We start from the raw sequence: 22,377 nt of genomic DNA, 5'->3' as shown, positions 1-22,377 counted from the left end.
TGCACACATGTAGCTTCAGGCCCCATCCCCTCCCTTCACCACTAGGCAAAGGCACCCCGTAGTGCGTTTTAAGTTGGCGGATTAATTTCCCTTGAATCCTGAGAGTCCCTGGGGTCCAACTTGCCCACCAGGTACCTCCAGTAAGCGCCACAGATCTGTGTTGCAGAGAGTTGTAAAAAGGGGCGTGGCCTGGACCACCTCTCTGTAACGCAGCCCTGTGGCGCTTACTGGAGGTACCTGATGGGCTTGTTGGAACCCCAGGGACCCTCAGGATTCAAGGGCACCACAGGGCGCGTTTGCAGTGTGTTGCTAGGAGGGGATGGGGCCTTGGCACGATCTCCGTGTTTTTTTTCTTTTTATTTAGAAGGGGGGCTGCGTGGCCACCCTTCATTTTCCTTTTTTTGGGCCCTGGGGACCCCATCCCCCAGGGCCTTACCCCCATTTAATAAAAAAATAAAAAATTGAACGGGAAGGGGGCCGTGTGGGCCCCCTTCCCGTGGCCAATTCCAGCCCTGGGGACCCCATCCCCCGGGGCATGGCCACATAAATATTAATTTTAATTATGGAGGGGGGCTGTGTGGCCCCCCTCCTGAGGCCTCTATTGGCTCCGGGGACCCCATCCTCTGGGGCCTGGCCTTTTTTTATTTATTTTTAATTTTGGGGGAGAGAGGCCACGTTGCCACCCTCCCGGACACTTCTAGCCCCGGGGATCCCATCCCCCCGGGCTGGCCCTCTCCGTTGGGGACCATGGGGGGAGCCCCAATGCCCCCACAGTCCTGCCGGCTCCCCACGTCCTGCGGGATCCGGCATTGCTTTTCCACATGGGGACCTGCTAACATGCGGCTCCCCATGTGGAAAAGCAATCTGCTTTGCTTCATTGAAGCGAGAGCAGTTTCCCTGCTCTCGCTTCAATGAAGCAAAGCAGTTTGCAATGACAGCGAGGGAGCCGCGAGGCTCCCGCCCTGTCATTGCAAACAGCAGTGTCCCAGGGGTGGGCACCCTGGGACACTGCAGGAGGCGGCCCTGGAGGGTGGCGGTCCCCAGGGCCATCAAGGGTTCCAGGAGGGGGGCCGCGCTGCCCTTCTCCCACCTATTGCACAGCCCCGGGGGTGGTGGTCCCCGGGGTTCGGGGGTCCATTTTGGACCCCCGATTTTGAATATTAGTGCCCTGGGAAGGTGGCGGTCCCCGGGATGTTTGGGGGGGCTCAAGCCCCCCCCACAGGTGTTAATTTTTAAAAATAGAAGCCTGGGGGTGGCGGTCCCCGGGGCTTGGGGGGCTTTATCGGCCGCCCATACATTAAAAATAAGAAGCCCCATGGGGTGGCGGTCCCCGGAGCTGCCGGAGGGCCATGTGCCCCTGCAAATATTTATGGAACGCCCCAGGGGGTGGCGGTCCCCAGGGCTGTGGGGGCCTCCCTGGGCCCCCGCAATTACATTTGTGAATGCCCCCAGGACTTGGCCCACCCGGGGGCTAAAGAATAACGAAGTGCGGGAGTCCGCGCTTAGTTTTTTAAACATTTTCAGCCGAAATTCTCGCTGGGTGCGCGATTCTCGATGATTTAAAAAAAAAGAAGCTTTTTTGGGATTGAGCAGGCCTAGGGGGTCAGGGTGTTTCTACCCAGGGTGTTTCTACCCTGTCTCAATGTGGAGGCATCCATGGAGGATTGACAAGCTGGATGTGCGTGTGGAGGCCCATTGGTGGGCTTGAAACGTCTCAGACAGCGGCACACAACTGAGGCACACACTACAAGACCCACAAACCAATGCAGACTCATTTGAGTCGCCCATTGGAGGGCTCATATTTTTAAAGTGAGAGTTGTGGCCTCTATGCCAAAATGACTGTCGCGCCTCTGAAGAGTGCAATGAGCATGAAACGCGTCAGGCGTGAATCGAAGGCATGCTGTAAATTGGGCGATCCGGCTTTTACCTTATGAAGGTTGATGCAGTGGATGTCAGAGTGCGTCTCTACAGGTGAGAACCGTGAAGCTTTGATATATATATATATATATATATATATATATATATATATATATATATATATATATACACACACACACATTACCAGCTGGTGGTCGCCAGTAGTTAATTATGGTAAGGACCTAGTTTCCATAGGACAAGCATTTTTTACTTGACGATAACTTTGGTGCTGTTTGACCAATCTTCATGAAATGTTCCAAACAAAGTGTCAAAGGAGGTTCTGTGTGTCAAGGAAAGGTTGGGGATGATCTGTGCAGTGGGGACCGAGAAATAGGGTGTGAAAAAAGGGTGAGTTTGGAATGTTAATTCCCGTAGGAACACATTGTCGAATCTACAGCCCGATTCGCTGGACGGAATTACACCAAATTTGGCAGAAAGGTCGATGTTGTAATGCAGATTGTGCTTTTTGTTATTTGGTGTAAATCCATCCAGTAGCTTTGAGAAATTTAAGCTGAAAACTATATATTTATATCTCTGGCCACAGATATTTCCCGGTGGTTTTGCCATGAATCTCAAATGCACGCGCCAACGGGAATGCTCTGAATGGCTGGAAGCAACCTGAACGGAAATTTACGGATGACATTTTATCATCTGGGAACAATTCCTGGGCCTGAAAGTTTGTGTGACAGCTAACATAAGGGGTCAGGGTGGAGATACTCTGAACCCCTGTTTGAGAAATGGGTGTGTTACTGACACAAATTATGTGTCCAAAATGGATTTTTTTCTTAGCAAGCGATATTCACGACGATGACGCGACCATCAGAGGATATCACAATCATCGCAGTGACACCGCAAGTATTGGTGGAAATATAGAAAAATATATCAATGAATCATTAATACACATTGTTATAGACATATTGATTTTCTGATAAATGGTTTTATAGAGTTATTTAGATAGTGAGTTATCTAGTGTGATGGTTAGAATTAATTATTTAGGTATAATTTTTTAATGTGGTGATGGCTATCTAATTCCTGATTTTGCTTTCCGCTTTTGCGCCGTATCGGTGGGGACCGCGATTACTGATGTCATCACGATCTCTTGCCTCACTGCGAAAAAGGAAAATAGGTTTTAGAGATGATTGTTCTAGAAATACACTAGAAAACTATGAGTTTGAAGTGTACAGTCATAAACACCTTGTGTGCAAAATACCGTAATATGTGTGCATATATGTTTTTTTCATTTGAGAGAAAAGACGCAATCATTGCAGTTAACAGCGTTGTCGCGACTTCCCAAAACCGTGAAAATGGGAAAAAATCTTAAAGATGGATTTTAAAGAAACTTAGTACAAAAACATGATTTTAAACATGTTTTTAATGAAGCATGTATATAATAATATGACCACGTGATGTCATCACGAAGATTCCCAAAAACTAATAAAAATGATCTTTAGAAAAAAATGTTTATAATATTTTGGGTACTAGGGGGGCTCTGACAAAAGCCTTTGTGTTATTTGTGTTTATATGACAGCTACACATAGCACCAGATGCAGAAACACCCTCTTGCCTTTGTCGGTAAAGTGCACTCCATCAGTTCTACAAATTTCTTGCATGTCAAAACGCAGATTGTTGTTATAGATACAGCCCATGTTATTGTCCCTGAGGAATGCAGAAACAGTTTTATTAATGTGTTTCCTGGCTTTAACAATCTGAGTACAGAATTGATTTGACTTCATCCATTTCTGTCTTTGGCATATATTAGAGTACACCAAGACAGTATGAGGGAAAGGTGCCATCAGTTCTGCAAAGGTGTCTTTCATTTAGATTTTCAACCCTATCCCAGTCAAATTGTCTAGGTCATTGCCACTACAGCGTACAGTCATGAGGTGAGGAGCTCGGCAATCCACAATGGATTTAACCAAAGCCAGCAACTGATGAAACTTTAACCCTCTCTGGCCAAACCAAGTAATCTCCACACTTGGCGAACACAAGTCCCTGTCAATACCTCACTTTTTTGCAGCTTCTTTAACACAATAGACATAGCTGTGGCCAAAAATCCACACTTTAAAAGCATTTTGAAGGGAAGGATCAATAGCAGTCAGGAAAAGACTGGAGCTGAATGAGGTAGTTCTCCAAATGAAAAGCAGTCAAAATGGAGGTTAGAAAGAAAGATATATTTCATTGGATGTTGTCAGCATGAAAGCAGTGAATAAAGCTATATAGTATGTTGATGGCTTAACAAGAAGTCCTATTATTGGCTGTTGTTTAAAAAAAATAAATGTAATACAGATATAGAGCAAACCACACATGCTGTATCTCATTTGGAAAATGCATGTTCCTTCTGGAATGTGCTGTGAACTTGTGACCTAACGGTTCCACTGGGTTGCTAGGTACACTGAGTTACAAATGTATGGGGGGAAGGGTGTTAAAGAGACAGAACATTTTTTTTTAAGTTGAGGGGTTATGACGCAATTTAAGTAATGGCAAACTTTAATTTTCAACTCAGGAGTATGTAATAAACTGTTGTTCAGTATTTAAATTTAAAAATCCTGAAGCTAAATATTGGTTCGAACTTCAGCTTTTTTTCTCACAATTACTCCGCGATCATCACCAAAACATTGCTAACATTTTGAGACAGGAACCTCTTTTTGAAACAGAGGGAAAGGGTTAAGAGATGCTAACCATTCACAAGTGGAGATGCAGTAATCTCCCATGAAAGACATGATTCCATTTGCTGCTTTTCTCATGATCATAGAGTGGCAAGTTGAAGAGGTTGCTATTTTATAGTTGCTTTCTATGAGAGTAGTGTACCATTCTTGTGTAACAGTGTCAAAACTATTTACAAACTCAATTCACTGGTATGTATTTACATTTTAAATATTTAAACATGTACATTAGAAATAAAGATGTATATGTGAGTTTAATTAAAAAGAGTATCACAGTGATGTGAAACGAATATAACAGATAAACTGTTCTGGCAGCAGGTATGTGTTCTAGATGTTAGGACTGTTGAAAATTATCATGCCTTTAAAAATGATAATGCTTTAAATGTCTAAGCATTATGTGCAGAATAGATACAACTATATTATTTGCATTCTGGAATTTGTATTTTAGTTAGTTATTAAACAATATTAATGTAGTCAGAAATAAAAGAAAAGAAAATGTGCTGAGTCTGTATATGAAAATAAAGTAGTAATACTTGTTAGGTATGTATTAGGAAGTGTTTGTCAATGTGTTTTTTACCTTATATGACTGGTTTGCAAATACTTAGATGGTGAGATATGGTTTTTGTGGTTGCAGTTAGTTATATGCACAATGAGACTCTTGAGTCTACTTTAAGATATAGGGAACTATATATGTTTGGTAAGATGACCTGAAGGTGTCTATTTATTACGAAATCACATATATATTTACATGGTGATCTATGCTCTTTAAGGCTGTTGAGCATTTCATTTATATGGTGAGAGTGGTGTATTTCTTTAAACATGTTATGTTTAAAATTGAGGATGGTTAATAGTGCAGAGTATCTCTTTAAAGTTCTTGGGCTAGCTTCACTGCAAGAAAAGCCATGTCTGCAATGATATGTCAAGTGTGATATCTAGACTTATTCAGTCAACCAGGCACTACACATGCACTCTTCCAATCATGTAGGCACTAAGTATGCACTTATTAAACTAAGCAGGCAACACCCATGTGTTTATCCAATCACCCAGATAGTAGCAATATAGTCATGTGAATAGACAGGCACTAACAATGCAGATATGGAACCACCAATGAAGTTCCTACATGCTCAGGGAATCATGCTGGCACTACCTATATTCTGAGGGAATCACATAGGCGCTATCTAGGCACTCATCCAATCATCCAGGAACAATTGTTGTACTCAACCAGAAACACATGTATTTACAAGTTTTAGTGAGGAATATGTACTCTTATAGAACCATCTGATGAATTATATATGTAACCTGTGACACATTGTTTGCATGTATTTAGAAACATTAGTGAGCTATATGCTGTGATACATATTCATGTGCGGATTTGAATGTGCATTGTTTATCAATATGTACATCTGACACCTCTAAGTAGAAAAGTATTGCAACACTAAATGTACCAGTGATACAGTGGTAAGGAGGCACAGAAATAGCTCTTGTTGTGTTTTTGGTTTACAGTATTGAGACACTGTATGTACTTTTACACTTTGGTTGATATTTATTTTAAAATTAAGTACATAAGGGAAAAAGTGTTTTTTTAGCATGTAGAAGTGAGAACTGAGATATGGTGCAGCTGTGTTGTAGAAGAGGGTGCTATAATATTAAAAGTTAACTAATACGTTTTGTGTTTTGGTTTTGGTTTGGTACATTGAAGTCAGTGCTTGTAGTTAGGTTCATTTGTAGATTTAAAGCTACAAAATTACATAAAACAATGAATTTATATTATGTGTAAACCAGCAGTAAAGTAGTTTGTACAGTGGCTAGAAAAGAAATGTCAATGTAGTTTTTTTACAGAACATTATCTGCGTATTTACAGACAGAATGCAAATTAAAGTTTGGAGGAAAAAGTAACAGGAGCAGCTACAGTATCTTTGCAGAACTGAGGCTCAAAAGGGGCAAAATGGAGAAAAAGTGCTGAACGAAAAAAGAGCTATTGGTAAAGAGGATAAAGTCATTTCTTAAAAATATATGTGGACATTTCCAAATATTATTAAATAATGAAAATATGAGAAACTATGAGAAAGATTAACAATGGACACAATATATATAACAATAACAGGAAAGAATGTAACAAATATGGACACACCTTAACAAAGGGACAGAAGCAGTTTAAGGAAATCAAAGCCGGGATGTTTCGTAGTAGAGTAGGTATGAATCTACTGAGAAATATGAAGAAGTACATGTAGGAGAGTAGGATCTGCTTCACATGTTTACCCCCACTTTTTGCTGGTGTTTCACTGTTTTTCGACTTTAGTCTGGCTGGGACCCTGCTATTCAGGGCCCCAGCCTAGCTGCTTCCTCTCTAAATTGATTGCATGTACTTTAGGTACACTCCAGATTGGATTCTGGGGTACCCTTGTGAGTCCCTAGTATATGGTATACTTTGTACCCAGGGCATAGGTACCCCAGAGGCCTACCAGGGGCTGAAGCAAGTATAATGCCACCCCTGGAAAGCCACCAAAAATGACACCACAGGTCTGCTACTGCAGCCTGGGTAAGGTGGTGCATGCACCCCTTACTGAGTTATAGGTTCACTATACCTCACCTATCACTGCACATAGTAACCTATCAGACACCCTTATGGCAGGCCTTATCAATCCTGAAGGCAGGGTGCTTAGTTATATGTGAAAGGGTGCCCAGGCATGAGCTGAGCCCTTCTGCAGCCTTCAGAATCTCTTCTCCGGGGTTTTCAGTGGTGCAGGCTAACCATATACTCTTAAGTGCATTATATCTAAAATGGTTAATGCTAACTTTGGACTGGCTGCACGAAAATATGTCGTGTTTGGTGTCAAACACCTTGGAATCATACCCTCACATCAGTTCTTGATGTGAGGTTATGATCCCACCCTTCTAGAGGGAAAGACATGGCAGTACTGGTATACCCTGTAGACACTTAACAGAGCCCTGGCATCACGAAATGGATGCTGCAGCCACAGACACAGGACTGGCCTCCTGCTGCTGACTGAAACTCCGGCAGGGGAGGCCTGGACAATAGGGTTATTGTTACAGGGAGCTGCAAACACCTCCAAGACAGGATGATGTGTATTGGGGCTGGTTGGGAGCGCTCTCAGAGTGCTTTAAAGTCCTGCACTGGGGGCACATTTGGTGTCCCTGTGCATAATCCAGCTCAAACCGTTTCAGGGGCTTCCAGCCCCTGCTCTGGTGTGAAACTGGACAAAGGAAATGGGTGTAGCCACCCGTCTTTCCAAACCCTCCCATAGGTGGGTCCCTAGAGTTAGTCCAAACACTTCCTTAGGTATGAGTAAGGAACCTCTGTAACCAGAACTTGAGATATCCCTGGATGAAACTCTGAAGCTGAATCCTGGAACTTCAATGCTCTACTAAAGACTAGAGGACTGAAGAAATCTCCCTTGGGGTCAAGGAGTGACTCCCCTGCTTGGCAGACACCAACGAAGCAATTTGCAGGTCTGCATTTCTGAAGCTCCCGCCAGACTCCGAAGTATTTGCAGCCCAGGAAGAGGATTTCCAGACATCTCAGAGACCAACCCGAGTCCCCAGCAAAGCTGAGACCCGCAGTCCTCGTGAGTAGCATGGAACCGGAACGCCTGGTCACCGTGCACTTTTGTAAGTGCATTGACTTCTCAACGTCTCTTGAAGTCTTGCTTGGGGTAACTCGTAGCTCCTACCTCAAGCAGAGAATCCGTCGAAGATTGTCAGCCTAGTCACCCCGTGTGACCCGTGGGCCACCATTTTGTGTTTCCTCTTGAGGTCCCTTCGTGATCCCTGGTCCGTCAACTGGTGGGTTTCTGAGGGGGTAACTTTGATTTTCCTTGGGCTTCCCTGGTTGCTCCAGACAGACATGCCCTGACTCAACCAAGTGGTGAGTCCCCCAGACCTTGCTGGTCTGCACCGAAGCATCTCTCTCTTTTCTGCATGGGTTGCTGTTGCCAAGGCTTGTTGTGTCCAATCCGGGCACCAATGCTGCAGCACTTGACATCCTTTGTGGGGCAGCTCGAATCCAGCTCCTGGTTGTCCTCGACACCTCCTGGTTCTCATGGCTGAAGAGTCAAGCTTCACCTCCTTCACCTGAAATTACCCGACATCGGTGGGCATCCGCCTATTGACCTCCTGGTCACTGGCAAGTGACCCAGACTCTGCCCCCTCTGCTTTCCGGTTCTTCTCAACTTTAATCCAGGCTTGGATCTCTTCGGACACTTCACATCTTCCCAGCAGCAGCACTTCTTTGCCAGCTCCCATTGAAATCGACGACACGACCCGACCCAACACCATTTGACACCTTTGCACCCGGCTTCCCTGGGTGAGGTACCTCGAGTACTCTGGTGCTCCCGTGGGTATTGACCCTAGAACTTCCTAAGTCCCAAAGGGTTAGAACCTGACTCATTTCTAAGTGTCCCTAATCTTTAAAAATCTAACCGCGACGTTCCCCATAGAAGCTAAGGGGAGCTCGCGGCTGTGTTCTCACACTGCACACGGCCCCCTTGGGTCCCCTGTGTCACTACCTTGGGTGGTTCCTTGGCGTCCCAGCAATTCTACAGGCTCTAGGCCTTGTGTCTAGTTAAGTTGTGGTTCTTATGCCACTATTTTAGTATATGGTTTGGCTCGCCCCTAGGGCCTGACGTGTATTTGGGCTATTTTACTGTCATATTTGAAGTGTAACTTATGTGTTTTGACCTCTAGCCTCATAAAGAGTCTAAGAGGGTGTGTTTAGAAATAAATACATATATTTTATATATATTTACCTGGTGTGGTTGTCTTTCATGTAGCCACTCAAGAGATTATAGACTGGTAAAACAAGCTGCTTTACATTCCTTCAAGACTTAGCCTGAAGGCTGCTCTCCACAGCTACCACTAGGATAGCTTTCAATAAAGGTTGTCTTTAACCTATCATCAATAAGGGGTTGTTTGGACTGGTACAGGGTGCCCACTATAACTAGTGGACAGCATATACCAGGCCAACTTCTCACAGTACAGAACAAGGAGACATGCACTGAAACAGAAAGAATGAGTTTAGAGAGTGGTTGATAAGGCCTTTGTGTTGACGGTGATGCTTTTTATTTTGATTATAAATAGAATAAAGACTCTTGACAAAATGGTGTTGTGCATGAGGAAACAAAAGCAGAAAAAAGATTAGTGAATAGAATTAAATTTGTACAGATTTTAGAGGTGAATGCATACATAATTCCAGTATGAAGTCTTTGCTCAACGAAGAAAGCTATCTCCAGGATAATAGATTAGTTCATGATATTGTTTACAGAGGACATTGTTATGAAATGAAGAATGGCCCTCCTATAGCAGAAGAGGTGATGGCACCTACAAATGATGAAGAAGTTATTGGAGAACAGGTACAAGGAAGGCGAGTCCGGGGCGTGTATAGAAATGCAATTGTAGTAGTGTTTATAGTATTCAACAGCAATCCATTGATATATTAACCCTTTCCGTGCTTGTGACGGAGCGGTTCCGTCATGCGCGACGGTCGCGCTGTGCGCATGACGGAACCGCTCCGTCACGGCCCCGCCCGCGCACGGAATCTTCAGCGTGGCGCGGAAATCCGCGCCGCGCTGAAGGGGTTAAGGACATTTCAACATATCTTTCCAAGGTGAAGTTTAAAACACAAAATAATCACTTTACAAGAATTGGATCCTTGCTGGATGAGAAAGGCATAAAAATCTGCACGGACACTCATTAGCTTGTTTATCAAAAGAAGTGTGCCAAAGCTCCTTTTTTCATTTCAGGATGTTAGCTGTAAACCACTCAACAATGCAAACTTCAGTTAGGAGGCTGCACTATGTGAAAACTCCTAATTTTTGTTTGGGAAAATGAATAGAGCACTTTTGCAAGATGCTGTGCCAGATGTAGAAAAGATTTGTGATGATGTGCAGTTTCCTTTCTTTGGTCCTGAGCAGGATTCTAGGGAAAATGAAAAATTGTTAAGAGGAGGAGTTGCAGAACAGGACACAGATATTGCAGTTGATAGTTTTGAAAAAGAGACTACAAAATGTAACACAGTGTGGTCTCAAAAACTAGAGTATGTTTGTATTTGTTGTTGACACACTCACTGGAAGATTCAAACACAGACTGTTGAATTGTATTTAAAAATACAAAACGTGAATAATGACAACTGGCAACAGTTAGCTGTGTATTTATTTGTAGAGGAATGGAGGAATGCGTTGACCTGTCCATACGGCAAGTTATATGTAAGTAGTGTTACAATAAATTAAAAAATAATGAAACAAACAAAAGATAGAAATTAGATATCCATTTTGTAAGATAATAAAAATGCCTGCTAATGTAGAAAAACTATGAAGGGCCAAAAATGACAAAAACATCAACATTTATGATTCTTTGTTGCATTGCGGAGGGCTGTTATGGACTGCTATCTAACACTCAACACAACTCCACAATCCATACAGTATGATGCCATCTGGGAAATCTTGAATTTGAGATTGGACCTCTGAAGGGACTCTCTGCCCCGGTGTTGTTGCGGTGGATATGGAAGTTGAGAGTCTCTCAGTCTTGAATTGCCTTCTGGCTGCTTTTACACTATTGCTATGGTTTGTGTTTAAATGGGAAAGCATGGACGTAGTCCCACAAGAATATATTTTTATATTTGTACCCCTTGACTATATCTTGTGACATGTTATACATTGCGCAAATTTGCTCACTATAAGCTCCTCTTAAACAATGTTGAAGATAGATAAATGGGCGTGTTCATCTTATTCTTTTAGTTAAAAAGTGTATTACCCAATCATAGTCCTTTATTTCCTGGTGACACGATTTTCTGTTTTGTTTTAGAATTCTTTTTTTGTCTGTTTTTTTAAATTTTGAAAAATGTTTATTCTTTTTTATGGGAACATATGGCAACTGGGACAGGAGGAATTCGAATAATATGTCAACTGAGAAAGGTGCAAAAAATATAAAAAGGGAGAAAAGATTAGCATGTATGTTTTTATCAGCATTGCAAATAGCCGTTACACACTGCTCACCAGCACTTATAACAACACTACAGTCCATGCAATACACTCCCATGCTTGAAAACTCTAGAGCCATATCTGTTGTAGTATTCTGCACCTCTAAAGGGACTTTCTGGGAGAGAATTGTTGATGCTGCCACTGATACAGATGATCCTCCAGCTTCCCTCTGGTAGATCGCCAGTTGGAGACGTTTTCTATGATAGGTTTTAAGATGATATAAGATGGACGTCATCCCACATTAATATTTTAGGTTCGTCCCTCTAGAGAGGGTCTTGTCACAGATTGGGCATTTCACTAGTTTTGCAGCAGCTTTTGATTCCCCATGAGTTTGGGTAACAATGGGTAGTTTGATGGGTGTTTGGCAGTTATGTTTTATTTGTGAGTTCAGATGTTGATAGTAATTTTTTTCAACTGTTATTTTTTGGAAATGTGTTGTTGAAATAAAGTTAAACCAATATGTTACTAAACAGCTGGACTCAAACTTTGTGTAAAATATGTCTATATATCTGTTTTACACTTTGTTACTTGTATTCATGACTACTAATGTCATTGTGACCTCCGGTGTTGTTGTGAAGAAAGTAAATGCATTTTTGATGTTATTTCGACAAATGAATACAAAGTGTAAAGTTAAATTGCTATCTTTCTAAAGAGCTACACTGAAACTTTATGTAGAACATATCTATATATGTGTTTTACACTTTGTCAGAAACACCCATTATTCGCAGAGTGTCTTTGGCAATTGCACTCATAGAATCACAGAGGCACTACCTATGGAATCATACAATCACCCATACCCTACTCATGCACTTACATAATTACCAGACATTACACACTCGGTCACAGACCCATACAGCCACTCAGCCATTTTTTAGTTGTGCTGCTTTTTCCTATCTGCCCGAGTTCTTGTGGATTTGGAGTTTGATGTTGGAGTGGCTTGACGGGAACAGATGTCATGTATATATGTATATATATAGGGTGGCCGGTGAACTCTGCTCGGCTGGCGGAGCTTGCAAAGCTTTTTCCTCTTCGCACTACGATTGGAGCATGGAGTTTGGCAAAAAAAACACCTCCCGCATAGCCTAGTGGAGTTTACGGGCGCCGGCTGCCAGACGCCAGCCCACCCCTAGTCCTTAAGCCCTAGTGTACTGGTGCGGGAGTAGGAAGCATTGTGCCCTTTTTACCTCTTTAATTTACTTGGTGAGAGGTGTTGAGCTTCTGAGACACACCCCCTTCCCTAAGCACCAAAACGTACCTAAAACTCCTCCCACACTGATCACCTCCTGTTGCGTTGTGTGTCAGACATAGCTTCTGTGGGTCTCTGTGGGGCAGTGACTCCAGGGTTGCGTGTATGGTTGAGGATGGTTACTCCTGTAATGCGCTTCACTGTGCAGTAGTTTGTAGCATGTTTTTCTTTTGCTGCACTGCCTGTGGCCTGGTGTGGATCAAAGTCTTCGGGAAAGAAATGAACGCCTTCACCTGTGGCCAGAGACGGATAGTTGGCACGCATGTTCAGAGGGATTTCCTTGCTTAGTGGAATGTGTGTACTATCAGACAGGAGACTGAGCAGTCAGTATGGTAACACAGGACTTTCCAGCACTCACTGTGGGAGCGAGTGAGTTCATGTGAGAACTCTATTATTTAAAAACTTGCATGATTGTCCATTGGTAATCACCAGATCAAATGCTCTTTCGGCTAATAGTATTTAAGCAGCAGCAGGATATTTAATTAATTGTGTACTGTCACTGTGTTAGAGGGTGTCAAAGAGAAAGAGAACAAATAAGAGGCACAACCTTCGATCTCCCTCCTCATCGTCTGAGGAGTAGGTTGAGACAGAGTAAAGGGAGTGCACCGTGAAGAGAGTGCCAGAGACCCTGGGATCCTCTGACAATGGATGTGCTGCTTTGACCCTACCTGCTGTTGCTGATGTCCCTCCACTAAAACTCCCTGGAGTTTTCATGCAACTCTGCAGAATTCCGCGCAGTGCATCACCCTGAGCTCTACCCATATGATTGATATTTACCGGTCGCCAGTAGGTAATTATCATTAGGACCAAAGTTTCCATATGAAATTCTTTTTTTATTTTGCGAATATTTTTGGCCCCGCTTGACAAATCTCCTTGAAATTTTCACAACACTTCCCCTTGTTGGATCAGCTGCTGTGTTGAAAGTTTTGGGTTGATCCATAAAGCAGGGGTTGAGAAAAAAGGGGGGTCCAAAAACATGTTTTCCCCATTTTAAGTATTTGGAGATTTTTCATTTTTTGAAAACAGCTACAACCCGAACTGCTGAACGGAATTACACCTGAATTGACAGAAAGCTAGATTTTGCTCCAGTAAGCGTGCTTTTTATGATTTGTTGTAAATCCGCTCAGTAGTTTCAGAGAAATTAAAGTTTAAAAAATATAAATATCTGGGGACACGAGTCCTTGCAGTGGACTCACAGATCCTACAAAAATTTGATTGTCTGCCAGCACTTTAACCAGTAAGTATTGGCAGCTCCCAGGGACAAAATATTAATCCATGAAGGGCTCGGACCCTGGGACCACCACATCCCCAGGGCATGTCTTTAAAATTGAATACGGAGCCGCATGGCCTCCGAAGCTCCATGGGCCACCACCTCCTGGGGTTTAACTACACTGGAGGGGTGCCACGTTGCCCCCCTCGTGGAGCCCTACATGACCTTGGGGACCGTCACCCCCCAGTGCCAGCTCCAGCAATGTTCCAGGGTGCCACGCCCAGGGAAATTGCAGTTTGTTATGGCATGGTGGGAGCAGAACTCCCACCAAGCCATAGCAAACCTGCTCTGCTTTTAACAAGTGACTGCAGAAAATGCTCCAGCTTGCTGAAAGCATATTCAGCAGCTCCCTGGATCCCAAAGCAATGCCAACTTCTGCAGGAGGAGGGGAGCCGGCAGGAGCCACAGGGGCCTTCAGGCCCTCCCCCCATTGTCCCCAACTGTGAGGCCTGGCCCCGGGGGATGGGGTCCCAAGCACCAAAATTGTCCCCCATCCAATCTAAAAATAAATTGAGGGCAGGCCCCGGGGGATGGGGTCCCCTCTCCTTTGAAAAAAAATATATAATAATTTTAAAATGTATTAAAAACGTGTCAGTCCCCGGGGGCCCAAACGAGCACAGGGAAGGTGGTCCACAATGCCCCCTTCCTAATTTCTTTAAAAAAACCTGTGAACTCGCTGGAGGCCCCACCCCCTTTCTCCACCACCCCACAAATGCGCCTTCTGGTACGGCTCTAGTATTGGCTCGTTCCTACTTGAATCGCCAAGGAGGCATGAAGTGTCCACATCTGAATCAACTGCCGATCGAAAATTGTTCCTGGGCGGAAGCTCATTTGTTGTCCCTGAAGGTAATGTATATTCATGGGGCTCTCAATTTTCAGGCAGATTGCATGAATCGCAATCTTCCTTCTTCAGTCCTGTTTCATCTGGCAGATCAACTGTTCCGCCAGATATGCAACCTCGCTGGCTTTCCCTGGATAGACCTTTTTGCATCTCCCCGGAACTCTATGCTCTGGGTGTTTTGCACAGAGATGGCTTTCTCACAGGCTTGAGTGGTGGACGCCCTGTCGGTTCCCTGGCCGCTGGATCTTCTCTATGTCTTTCCTCCGATTCCATTGTTTCCAAGGGTTCTTCAGTAGATTCGAGGAAAGGGTGTATCTGTGAGCCTGGTGGCAGCAGTTTGGCCCAGAAGGGCTTGGTTTTCTCTTCTGATGTCTTTCGCCAGGGGCTCATTTTTCAAGTTCCCATCAGTCCCGTCTCCCTTGCAGTTTCCGGGGATGTCTCAGACTCAGCTGCCCCACCTCAATCTAACTGCTTGATACTTGAGAAGTTGAGTTTGGTGTCCTTGGGCTGTTCTTCCCTGGTGGCAGAGCAGATTCAGCACTCTCTGAAGGATTCTACCAGGGCTTCTTATAGGAAGCATTGGGTTCCCTTTTATCATTGGTGTGCCTCTGAATCCTTTTACCCTGTTTCTGGTGATCTTTTCCAGATTTTGGATTTTTTTAGATGGTTTTCTGAAGAAGCTGTCTCCTTCAACCCTCTCTGCTCAGTTGGCTGCCTTTAAATCATGTAGGAGTGTCAGGAGTGATTTGCAGGCTGTTACTCCTTTGGTCTACCATTTGTTGAAGAGTTTCCTCAATTAAGGTTCCCTCTATGGATTTGCTTATTTTGTTGTGGGGTTTGCAATGTGAGCCTTTTTAGCCTTTGGATTTGGCCCAGTTGGTTTGGTTAAATTGGTCTTTCTTTTAGCCATTATTACAGCTAAGCAGATTGGGGACTTGGGTTCTCTGATCATTACTTCCCCATATCTCTGCATTTTGCTTGGTATAGGGATTCTCCACCCTGATCCTGGTTTTATTCCTAAAAGTCATTCTCAGTTTAATTTTGACCAGGAATTGGTTTTGCCTGGATGATGGTCTGGAGCTGGATCTTTCCTCCCTTTATTTTAGAAATACTCTGCTGTGCTATTTACAACACAGTACAGAGTTCAGATTGTCCAATTCCCTCTGTGTTGCTTTTGGGAGTCTTAAAAAAGGTAAAAGGGTGTCTGTTCCTAAGTTGAGTCACTGGATTCGACAAGCTATTTCTCAAGCCCATAAATCGGTTGGTGAGTCCCCTCCTTATCAGATTCAGGGCTGTTCCACCAAGTCTGTCTCCTCCTCCTGGGCTGAGGTTGATGGGGTGTCTATTCAAGAGATTTGCTGTGCTGCTACCTGGGCATCCCCTCACTCGTTCGTCTGCCTTTATAGATTGGATGTGTTGGCTGCCACTTCTGATAATTTTGGTTTGAATGTTGTGAAAACAGCAATGCAATAATTGTTGTTCCTATATTAAACTTTTTTGTATTATCGAACGTTGGTGCAGTGTGCTTTGTTCAGAGCTTGTGACATCCTCACGTTGTACCGACTGGGACAAGGGGGACCATTGAGGGGGTAATGACTTACTGGTAACCTTCATTACCCCAAATATGGTCACCATTATCCTACTCAGAGACTCTCCCTCCCTCACTGGTGAGGGGTTCTGCACCTCCTTTCTCTGAGTCTTGTTACGAACAGAACAGGACGTGGGGGGAGGAGGCTTAAGTCCATGTAGGTCATTAACATAGAAGTAGGACTTTGTTTTCTAAGCGTGGGATAGGACCTGCGATGGATGGGGCTGCCTCATGTTGTGCTGACTGGAAGGAGGGGGGCCACATTCTGTGTAATGAAGGTTATCAGTAGGTAATGGAGTCATTACCAGACACTACCTTCCAATATTTCTCTCTCTTGCAGGTTCCCACTTGTTAGAAATGGGATCTAGTCCAACACCACTTTCTCCATTTGTGAAGGTTTTTCAGACTTTCTCTTCCTCCATCATTCCAATCTGTATGTTTTTCCCTCTCTTGGTCTTGTGCCACCCATAGTCAACCACTAGCTCAAATTAAGCTCTGGGAAAATGTGCTTCTTAAGAGCTGGCATTTCATCAAGGGTGGTTTACAAGACCCCCACCACTGACAAAATGGAGGATGTCTAATAATACATTCAGAAATAGGAAACAAGCACAACTCCCTTTCATTAAAAATTTCTAAGAGATTGCTCACACATTTTTCAAGCAGCATGAACAAATCTGTTACAGTAGCTTAGTTGATTGTCTCATAGAAATCCCCTAAGTATTCAAATATACTACTTGATCTTATCAAAAGCACAGTATCCACATTATCATCCCAAGTATTTAAAAACAAAGCATATTTGTTAGACCTGGCACCTTCGCGTGGGTCTCCCTTCCATTTATTGCTGTTGCCTCATGTGTTTTTGCTGGTTATAGATGCTTTGGACACTGTGCCACTGCTGTCCAATGCCACAGTGCAAGTGCTCCCTATGGTAAATTGACGTATGGATTAGTGATTCCATGATTGGCTGGTTTGGTTCACTTGTCAAACCCTAGTACAGTGCACTGAGTGTGCCCAGGGCTTGTAAACCAAATGCTGCTGGTGGGCTTGCAGCACTGGTTGTCCCACCCACAGAAGCAGGCTGTAAAAGTGTGTCTCCGTTCTGCCATTGCAGAGCCTGTGTGCAGTCTGGTACTGCCATGCTGACTGGGCAAGTACACCCACTTGCCAATCCCTAAACCTTTCCTTTTCTGAATATTAGTCACCCCTATGGTAAGCCCAATGAGAGTGTGCATTATAGGTTAAAGGTAGGACAAGGCCTGATGTGTGTGGCATGTCCTAATAGTGAATTACAGCCATTTTCGTTTTTCACTACTGCAAGGCTACCTGTTCCCCATAGGTCAGAATGGGCAGTTTGATTATCACATCTCATAATCCTAACTAACTCAGGGAACTTGGTAGAAATTCGAGTTTAGTATGCCTGAATTCAGAATGATAAAAATGCATCTTTTAGTGAAGTTGGTTTTAACATTCTGTGTTTGAAAATACCACTTTTAGAAAGTAGGTATTTTCTTGTCTAACCATCCAAGTCTGCCTCTGCTCGATTGTGTATTCCTTGTCTGGAGTTTGAGTAACAGGGGCTGGGGGATTCCAGGAGACAGGGTGAGTCAGCACAGGGCTGAATAGAGAGATCTGCATGAAATGGGTGGGCGCATGTTGCACCTGGGACCTGAATAGCGCTGTGCCTTCCCTCCACAATGCCAGCTCCGCCTCCTGTCATGCGTCTGATGTCCCTGTCCTGCACTGTGAAAGGAAAGAAGGAGTCTTGTCAACAACGCGCTTCAGGACTGACCAGACATCGCTGCATCATCGGAGAAGCGTGTCGCAGCCGCAGCCACTGTCGGCACATCTCTGGGAAAGCGTGTCGCCGCTGCAGTTGTCGCATCATTGCCGAAGCACCTCCCATCTCCGGAGAAGAGGATCGACGTCGCATCAGATGCTGCTGCATCACCGGGAAGCGTGTCGCGGCTCAGAAGAATCGTTGAGTCGCTGCATGGCTGTCGGGCGTGCACGCATTGTGTCGCGTCAAGATGAAGACGCCATATTTGTCGCATTGTACCGGATCTTCATCGCATCACGGCGTTGAGAGCCGCATCGCCACGGAAGCGCAGTAAGAAACTGAAGCATCAACTCCCCTTGCAGAGAAGAACCGACGAATCCCCTACGCATCAGTAGGGACCCGATGCATCACCGTTCTTGCGTGTAAGGAACCGACGCATCACCTTCCCTGCAACACTTTTGTTGTATCGCGTTACGCATCCTAAGGTACATTGAACTCAAAGTGTCGCATTTTAACATCTAAAGAGAACTAAGCTAATTCTACAATTTTAAGTACAGTATTGTGGATTTTTGTTGTTTATGGTCTTGTGTTAAAACTATATAAAGAATGCTTATTTTTATACTACAACTTGTGTGGTGTCAATCTGTAGTGTTTTCTCCGGGTTACTGTATGTGTTCACAAATGCTTTACACACTGCCTCTGAGATAAGCCTGTCTGCTCGTGCTAAGCTACCAAGGGGGTGAGCAGGGGTTATTTTAGGAGTGTACCCTATTACCCTGACTGGACGCCAGGGCCCCTACTTGGTCACAGGGTACCTACCTCTGCCAACTAGAGACCCCCAAATCTAACAATGTTATTCCTCACACAGCTTTACCTTCTATGATAAAAATTACAGCGTCCAAGGTACATCACTCATTTTAAAATAACGCAGTCAGAGTTGGGTTTCTACTAATGTCTTCTTAATTAATATTGTCTTGAAATGTATTTGTATGAGCTGTATGGCTGACATGTTTTATCTGGTCTATTCCAAGTTTTTACCTTTGTGCAACAGCCCTTAAAAAGTCCGGAACACCGTTTAGGAGAAAACACGTGTTAACTGGTTTAGCTGTACTTCATATCAGTGATAAATTGAGTCCTTGAAGGGTCTATGACTTGGATAACCATCATCATCTATCAGGATGGCTAGGATGATAGACACTTGCTGATTTTGACTTAGGGCCCTATTTAGATCTTGGCGGACATGTTACTCCATCACAATGGTGATGGATCTCCCGTCCGATGAAATATATATCCCATAGGATATAATGGGAACTTATATTTCGGCGGCCGGGATATCCATCACCGTTGTGATGGAGTAACCTGTCCACCAAGATTTAAATCAGCCCCTTCGTTTTTGAACTTGTGAATGTGTGCAGTCTTACAGATGTTACTATTTCATGTAAGTACCCAAGAGTAACACAAGTTTAGTTTCAATTTAGTGACAGGATACTACCACTAAGTCTACAATCAAACTCTGCTGCTGAACGATGTGCATAATAAGATAGTAAACAATCATTAGTAACTGTTGATTATCAAGCTAAACAATCTCAAGACTTTTTTACCCAGTAATATGTTTCTGTTTTAGCTAAGTCTTAATGAGGTATATTTTCTGGAATGTTTTATTAGGTATCAAAAAGATTGTACAGCATGGGTTGCTATGAGATATCACTGGGAGACACAATCGGAGTGGGTACTCCGGGAAGTATGAAGAAAATGCTAGAAGCTGTAATGAAAGAAGTTCCATTGAGTGCTCTTGCTGTTCACTGCCATGACACCTATGGCCAGGCGTTAGCCAACATTCTTACTGCTATCCAGGTAAACCTGCATGTTTAATTTAACAGACATCAAGTGTGAAATGAAATCACTAGCCTGGTATTTATATAAACAGACATAGGGCCATATGTATGACGTGTGGTGCAAGGCAGCGCAGCACATCTCTGTGCTTTGCTGCCCTTTTCACAGGGAAAGGGCAGGAATGTGCCATTTTTATTCAATAGGGTGCATTCCTGTCCTTTCCCCTATTCAATAGGGTGCATTCCTGTCCTTTCCCCGGCACCGTTCGCTGGTTTGGCAGCCTAGCGCCTATGCAGGCACCCTTGCACCACGATGCAAGGGTGCCTGTGTTGTATTGATGCAAGGGTGCCTGTGTTGTAGGAAATAGTGTTTTTGTGCGGGAAGGGATACCTCCTGCACAAAAACATTCCTGACAGGCTTTTCCCGCTTTGTTTCCATATCAATGAGCACATTGCTGGGGACTGGTGTATAGCTTCGAATGTACTATAACACAACTTTAATGCTTGGATGCCCACTCAAATATGCAGTGCACCCTTTGTCATCCATAATCCACTGCTAAAATTCAGGGGTGACACTAGAATCAGTTGCAAAGGAAATCAAGACAGTGCAATTCTTTTCTCCTTTCTGGATGAAAAACGGATACAACATCAAGGGAAATTAAAAGAATGTGATTTGTTCTTGCTTCCCTCCACCAGCATCTAGATTTTGCCTGAAAATAGACTGGACGAGAAGGTGCAGAACACCCCTGATTGGGTACCTGTAGCTCCTCCAAGAAATGACAGTGGAGTTGAAACATTGTTCATGGATAGATAATATGAATTATTATGACATTGCAGAGATGGCCAAAGAGATAAATATGAAGGGATTCCTGGATGACTCTCTGTTGCAATCACTGTAAACAGAGTTGTTTCATCCTTTATGATTTCAACGTGTTCATAGGATAGGCCCTTGTGGTCCCATTTCCCTCTCCTGGCCCTGACTTTTCTCCACAGCGCGGGGACACGCCGGGATGGCGTCACCATGCGCTTTACAAGCCCCTTTATTATTATTATTAAAGCCTTATTTTCTGCAGACATAGACAGTCACAGCTGGTGCTTATATCAGTAAAAAACAGAATGGGCTCTTTGTATATGGTTACAAATGTACGTCTCTGCAGATTTTTCTTTAGGGGTACATCTGCAGAGAAAAACTAATTTGCACTGAGGACATATCAAGAAGTGGGATATTAAATTTGGTTTATGGAATCCATAAACCATGATGTAAATAATAATTGGGTAAATCCAGATTCACCTGAAACCTTCCTGGGCTCATCGAAGTCCAAACATATAATAGCTCTTCAAGGGGGGAGAGGATGTAGCCTAACGGCTAGAGCGGTCGACCTCGAAGCTGAGGAACAGAATCACTTAATCTCCCTGTGCCTAACACAAATGAATGTGTCCTTCTGTAATGAAACTGGTGATCATGTAAAGCGCTCTGCTACCCAATGTCTCGGGTCTAGTTCGCGCTATATGAAACTCAAAAAGAAAAAAAAACACAAGTATCTGAGAGGAGACATGCTGCGGTTCTTCCCACTAAATTAAAAAGCAAAACCTTAAGTTACTTAGCATCCAAGTCTCCTGTTGTGGGTGTTTTTCAAGAGTTGTATTTATCAATCTCAAAAACAAAAAATATCATGTGGTTTTGTGTGGGCAAGTCCTAGGTCCTACTCCTCTGCCAAGACAGCCACCACATCCTCCCCTTCCTCCTGTTCATCCAAAAAGTATAGTTGTGCTTGCCTTTCCAAGACATTGTTGTCTTTTGGGGTCTGAAAACGGGTGGACACAACAGGCAGGTATGCAGTTCCTAGATTAGATACCATGGACTCTAGACCCATTATTAGCTTAGTATATGCCACAAACTCTTTATCACGTCTTTCTATTGTCAATATTTGATAACTGAATTTGCAACCTCTGAATAATCATTGCATGGAATGAAATATTTCATTGGACCCCATTCTGGAGAGGTTAGGATCCCTAAACATGCCTAATGCAAACAACAGTCAGCATCCTTGCGGTTTAACCTAAGGGAGAAGGAATACACTTTTGTATCCTCTGTTCATGGCTCCTGTTCCAGGGTAATGTTTTCTGATCTCTGCAATTTTATCCCTGCAGCCTTTTATTGCACTATCCTTGAAGGGGAGATGCCAGAAATTGTTTCAGAGGGTCACGGGACAGACAGGGTTTACTGGACCCAACCATGGGGTTTGCA

The 22,377-nt window shown here is 43.7% G+C and overlaps 1 protein-coding gene across 1 annotated transcript in view; it reads left to right on the top strand.

Moving 5' to 3' along the window:
• Window positions 1-22,377, top strand: part of HMGCLL1 (3-hydroxy-3-methylglutaryl-CoA lyase like 1) — a 938,297-nt gene that overhangs the window by 460,927 nt on the left and 454,993 nt on the right. Inside the window, exon 7 of the mRNA XM_085609190.1 lies at window positions 19,963-20,151. Within this exon, the coding sequence (XP_085465316.1) occupies window positions 19,963-20,151 (189 nt within the window). The remainder of the gene's footprint in view (window positions 1-19,962; window positions 20,152-22,377) is intronic.

Source organism: Triturus cristatus, chromosome 6 (genome assembly GCF_964204655.1).
Source record: "Triturus cristatus chromosome 6, aTriCri1.1, whole genome shotgun sequence".
NCBI lineage: Eukaryota > Metazoa > Chordata > Amphibia > Caudata > Salamandridae > Triturus > Triturus cristatus.
The sequence above is the reverse complement of the archived record's forward strand: the minus strand, read 5'-3'. Positions and strand labels throughout refer to the sequence as shown.